At 55.5% G+C, this 6,000-nt stretch overlaps 1 protein-coding gene across 1 annotated transcript in view; it reads left to right on the top strand.

Annotated features, from left to right (window-relative positions):
• CPXM2 (carboxypeptidase X, M14 family member 2) overlaps positions 1-4,593 on the top strand; it is a 110,226-nt gene extending 105,633 nt beyond the window's left edge. The window contains exon 14 of the mRNA XM_079138071.1: positions 3,253-4,593. Coding sequence (XP_078994197.1) covers positions 3,253-3,506 — 254 coding nt within the window. The 3' untranslated portion in view covers positions 3,507-4,593. The remainder of the gene's footprint in view (positions 1-3,252) is intronic.
• The last annotated feature ends 1,407 nt before the right edge of the window (positions 4,594-6,000 follow it).

Below are 6,000 nucleotides of genomic sequence, written 5' to 3' on the forward strand. Positions count from 1 at the left end.
ATTTCTACACTCAATATTTGGGAACATTTTTAGTTTGTCCTGATCTGATAGCTGTTGACCCTGAGGCTTCACACCGCCTTGCATGGAATTTTGCACACAGCAGCCCGCGGGGGCACCGGTGTTGGTTCGTTCCTCTGTTAATTCAGCAAATGTGGACTGAGGACTGTAAGGTGCTGCAGACTATGGGGATGCTGGCGATCCTTATGAATGAAGGAAGCCTGTTCGGTCTGGTCCTGCATAGGATTTGCATCTTAAATATTACTTAAGAGCTCCTTTAAAACAGTGATGCATAAAGGAGTCTGGATCATTCCTTGGACTATTTAGTGCCTGGTAGCAATGTGAGAAGACACGAGGGTTTTCAACTGAGTGGGAGGGAAAGAGGCCCCGGGGTCCCATAAGCCTAGAGGAGAGTACTCTGCCTAATGGGCTCTGAGTTTCAAGCCCCTGTAATCGCGGAGGCAGTTTGGATGAGCTAATGGGAAGCGCTTCTCTTTCCCTTTATTCCCCCATCAGCAATTTCCCAGTGTGTTCTCCTGACAGGCGTGTTCCATACTTAACACGTGGCTCCTTATTTTATTGGTCTCTGAGTCTTTTGGTGCTCAACAAAAGCTCTGAATTTGCCTTGATTTCTGTCTGAGGCTTATTCAACCTGACAAGTTTTATTTCCGGAGGATTTTGCATAAAACAAATAAATATTAACCAGAATTCTGCAGGGAGCCAACTCCTCGGGATGCTTTCGATGCCTGTGAACGTGTTGCTGAACACCTGACTTGGAATTCCACTGTGGACTGTCTTTGTTTGGTTGATACCAACCTGACCTCCTAGTGGATGGACCTGCCCAGGACCTGGGCTGCCCCTGCTGTCCGTAAATGCTGAGCGATGTCACTTGGCGTCCCCCTCCACTGTTGCTGCTTGGAGTGTTCACCTTGGAACACCAGCTGATCACTCAGCAGGACAGGGACCTGCCTGCTGTGCCCTACATTTCGTCAAGAATATGATAATTTCTGGTTGTCAGGGGTAGAAGTAGAGATAACAGAGCCCCGGGGATAAGGTGGGGGAACCCCAGCCAGGAGCTTCTGCTGGCCGAGGAGAAATCAGGCAGATCAGGTTTCAGAAAGTACAGAGCCAACACTTCTTGTTCTGATTGTCCTGATAATTCCATTCAGTCTTCTGACATGTCTTATTGCGCACCTACTAGGTGCCAGCGGGAAATGTTGCAGAACAAAAGGAAGGGGGGCTCCTCTCCCGGAGAGTGTGCCTTCCCACGGAGACCTGCAGTGAGGGTGAGGGGAAGACTGGAGCTCAATGCACACTCAACCAGTGCCAGGAAAGGGGGAAATGCAGAGAGCCGGGAATAGCATTACAGCTGGGGGGCAGGTCGATGCAAAGACTCAGAGTCCAGAGTCCAGAAACAAAGAGCAGCTGTGTGTGGTGGAGTGGCGGCTGTGGGCAGTGGCAGGCGATGAGGTGGGCCGGGCCCCAGGCCTGAGCGGGGCTTTGCGGAGTGCTTAGCTCTCCCGTGAATGGGGACTTCTAGGTGACAGGGCCCTGTCTCCCAGTCCCTACCTGCTTGTCTGATCTCCCTGTTGCACAGACGTAGCTTCTGGGCTGAGGTCATGCCTCCCAAGGAGCCGCCAGCCTGGTGGGAACACCTTAGAGGCTGTGAGGCAGGAGACACCAGGGACTCCCCAGGAATGCCGCAGAAAGACAGGGCTGGCGCTGACTCCTCGAACCCTGCAGGCCACTCCCGGTGGAGGCTGCAGGGTCAGTCCCTGTCCGACATGCCATCATTTGATGCCCAGAGAGGTGACCTCTTCTGCATGAGGTCACACAGCTAGTAACTGGCAGATCTCGCTCCTGGGACACCCAGTCTAAAGCTCTGAGAGCGAAGGCCAGATTTGATCGAGGACTAAGTTGACAAGGCATGTGTCCGTGTGGAACACCTGGCCGTATGGGACACCTGGCAGCACCAGGTTTGAATTCACATTAGATCCCAGTCATCAGGACGCTGGGCCGTGCAGTGAGCTCTCCGGAGCACAGCGTTTTGGAAGGTGATCGCAGGGTGTTTGTTTGTGGCAGGTGCATACAGTCTGCTGCACGGTGACTCTGTGAGGGAGACCAGGTGCCCCCCTGCAGCACAGGAGGGAGGTGGCTCCCCAGTTTCCCAGAGCTTGCCCTGGTCTTCCTTTTGTGGAAGTGCAGGGATTTCTACAAAGTAGAATGCCTTCCTGGATCTTCCGCAGATGAGGGATCCCTGGGGCTGTTCCGGTGCTGAGCTCAGGCAGGTCCCCCGCAAGGCGTCTCTGGTTCCCCACTTCCTGGGTTGAGTGAAGCAAGCCCCTCCTCCCATGTCCCCATCCCCTCGCCTCTCCCTCACCAAGTGTCCTTGAAGGCAAGAACAGCCCCCCTCCTCCGTCTCGGCTCCTTGCTCGGCTGGAGGATCCTTCCGAGTGTGTGTCTCACGCTTTGGCCCTCTGCCCAGTGCCCCGGGGAGATCCATCCTCATCGAATGGGATGAGGAAACGGGGCCAGATGCCACCTTAGCACACGCAGGTGGATATGGGAAGTCAGCAGTACTGCGGGTGCTCACAGGGACCCGTTGAGGCCTGAGCTGACCCCTGCCCAAGGCTGTTCTAAGGTACAGGAAGCCAGGAGTGGACCCTGGTCAATGAGGTACCAGCTGGGTGAGTGGCCAGTGGCATAACTGGATCAGGGGATTCCCCGGGGTCCAGCCTCAGCCTCTCATCTCAGGACATCTCTGCCTCATGGTGGCTCTGTCTCTCTCGGCCCTCTCAGCCCTGGCCATGGAACCAGCTGTGGAGTGGCGGCAGGTACCAGGCCCTCCTCCAGGGGTACCTGTCTCCTGGGGTAGTCCTTTCCTCTTTTCTCCCTTTTAGACATTGATTTTCTGTATTCGTAGCCATGCTGAAGAATCAGGAACCCGGTGGTGGTTTGTGGTGAGGGCACACTGAGTTCAAGTTCATAATGAATGGCTTGTGCTACCACAGAGAAAGAAGTGTTCACGATCTCTAAGGGGATCCTGTACCCCAATCCCCTTCCTGTTAAACCCATTATGGAAGCTTCCTAAAGAGGGAAGTGTCTTGGCTTCCAGAACGCATTAAGGACTTGCTCTGCAGCAGCTCAGGTTCCACGGCCGGTCTCAGAGGCTGGCTGCCAGGGACCGTCTTGGAATAGGCTGGTGGCATTTGTGTTAATAGAGAACTGCTCTGAGCCCCTGGTTTCTTTTCACAGCCAGCGATGGGGATTACTGGCGCCTCCTCAACCCTGGCGAGTACGTGGTCACTGCCAAGGCCGAGGGCTTTACCACCTCCACCAAGACCTGCATGGTCGGCTACGACATGGGGGCCACGCGCTGCGACTTCACACTCAGTAAGACCAACTTGGCCAGGATCAGGGAGATCATGGAGAAGTTTGGGAAGCAGCCTGTCAACCTGCCTGCCAGGCGGCTGAGGCTGAGGGGCAGAAAGAGGCGACAGCACGGGTGACCCTCTGGACACGTGAGACACGTCCCAGACTCTTGCCGAGGAGACCCACCCCAGTAGTAGCTCTGTAGAGGACTCGCTCACGTCGTTTTCTCGGTAATTCAAGAAGCGCCTGGGAGCGCGTGTGTTGCAAGGTTGGTCCGCCGCTGGAGGCTTAGGATGTTTTCTTCTCTTTGTTCCCATTTATCCACATATCTTGGACACGGCAGCAAAGAAAGGCTGGTGGGGAGCAGAGTTCAGCAAGTCCACCCCAGAAGCTGAGGGAGCGGCTCCAGGGTCAGGCCCTCCACTGCACGTGGAGGGGACTGGGCTTCCCCACTTGCGTGACAGCAGGTTTCCCCTGCATTTGCGATTGGCACTGCTGATGTTGCAGCCCTCCCAGAGCTGTCCCCAGTGCTACCACTCAGGATGCTCCTGGGCACCCTGAGAGAACCCACCCTCTCTGACTGGCCCCAGGACATGCTGAGCTGCTACAAATAAATGCTGCACTCCGATGACAATAGGGACATTACCAAGTGAGCATCAGTGGGCCTCGGGGGTCAGGCCAGTATCCTTCTCAGCAAAGGATTGTGTCCACCAAAGGGGAAAGAAGCAGGCACAACTCAGGAGTGCTTGCTGGGAAGCAGGCAGCACTGGGCTTGTCATGTGCAAGGTGGGCCCCTGGAGTCCCCAGCTCCCTGCTGGCCCAATAACCATGGGGGTCTGTGTTTGGGTGGGGAGAACCACACGTGCCGGCCTTCCAAAGGGGCCAGATGAGTGAGCCTGGGTCTCCTCTGTGCCTGCTGGGACTTGGAATTAGCTAGGAGGAGGTGGACCTGCCGGCCTCTCTCTACTCCAGCTGTCAACCATCTTGTGGAGCGAGTGCTCCCGAGCTGAGCTGTCAGGGAGGGAGTCGTTTCTGATGTGTGGAATGCAGGTCTTCCACATCGGACTGGAGTCCGTGAGAAACCCTGGGGATTACCTGTGCAACGTCAGGTTGGGAGGGTTATCAGGAACCAGCAAGAAAACTGCTGTGTCTCCCTTTTTATTGGTGTTGCTGCCTCATTGATCTGGGAAGAATGGGAAAAAATAAAGAAAGCAAATGATAAGAGTCTCTGTGCCTTTTCCAAGTGATCTTGTGGCCACCCATGTGCTACTGCTGTTGCCTGTCTCTGAGGTTGGTCATCCTAGAAGAGGTGCCTTCTGGGCCCCTGTAAAACTTAGCAACGGCACTGAAAGCTCCCTGTCCTCTTCCCAGGACAGACAAGTGACCAGTACACACCAGTGCCCGGAGATGCCAGAGAGCATCTCTACAGTAAAGGCCCTCATGCGGCTTCATGACAATCTGCGCCGGGACTCAGCAACTTCTGATAATGGAGGAGTTCACAAGCTCTGTGGTCTCTGCCATAACTGCTCAGCTCTGACGTGCACACGTCAATGATTGGGTGTGGCTGTGGTCCAGTGAACATATTTACCAAAACATGTGGTGGCTGGATTTGACCCACAGGCTGGGATATAGTCGACTCCTGCTGTAAACCCGTGGTGTCTGACGGACCTCTCTGAGATGGTGGGAATGTTCTGTTCTGTGCTAGCTGGCACAGTAGCCACTAGCCCCACGTGGGCTACTTGAACGCTGGCTGGTGAAACCGAGGAATAGGGTTTTCTAGTATTATTTACTTCTAGTTCATCTAAATTTAACTTTCCATAGCCATTTGTGGCTGCAGGCTACATATCGGGCCACGAAGCTCTCAGTACAGCCCATGGTAAAAAAATCCTACCCCTCAGCATTAGAGCCGGATGGTGCTGCTACAAAGCATTTGAAATTGTCACCCGCCCCTGCAGTCCAGAAGGTCGACAGCTCCACATTTGCTCAGGAATGGAGGATGTGTCGAGTCTCTCCCCTGCCGGACCTGGAAGCCGAGACCTGGCACTGGGGGCCGCCAGGTCTCAGTGTCATGATCAGGGTTTAGCTCTGCAACGTGCAGGGACACCTTGCAGTCGCCAGCGTTCATGCAGTCGCCCGTCCTCCCTGCGGTCCTCCTTCCTCAGGGGCCACGGGCGCTAAGCAGGAGCTCTGGATTCCAGGGCTGGCACTGTCCTTGGGCATGTGGTCTCGGGTCAGGAAGTCACTGTGTCTCTCATTGGCTCCTGCAAAGTGAAACCCCGGCTCAAAAGGTCAGGCTGGCCGTGATGCTAGTGGTTTCTGGCGGAGCTCGAAGCCATGGGTCCCAAAGCTCTGCTCTGCAGGAGTCAGGAGTCACCTCTCTGGGCCTCTCCATCCACAGCGGCCCCGCACAAGGCCTTTAAGCCCAGACCGGCTCCCTGGGCCCAGTTCCTGCAGCTTTGCTCCCACTTGCCTCCTCCACTTTTCAGGCAGAATGATCCTCCAGGACGGTCCCTCAGACTCTCCCAGGCAGCCTTCCTCCCTCTCAGGACCTTCGTGCCCTGAACAAATCCGCCCTCAGCATCTCTCAGATGCCCCTTGCTGGCCTCTCAGCCCTGGGTCTGGAAGCAAGGC

The sequence above is a fragment of the Sciurus vulgaris genome (assembly GCF_902686455.1).
Source record: "Sciurus vulgaris genome assembly, chromosome: 4".
NCBI classification, from domain to species: domain Eukaryota; kingdom Metazoa; phylum Chordata; class Mammalia; order Rodentia; family Sciuridae; genus Sciurus; species Sciurus vulgaris.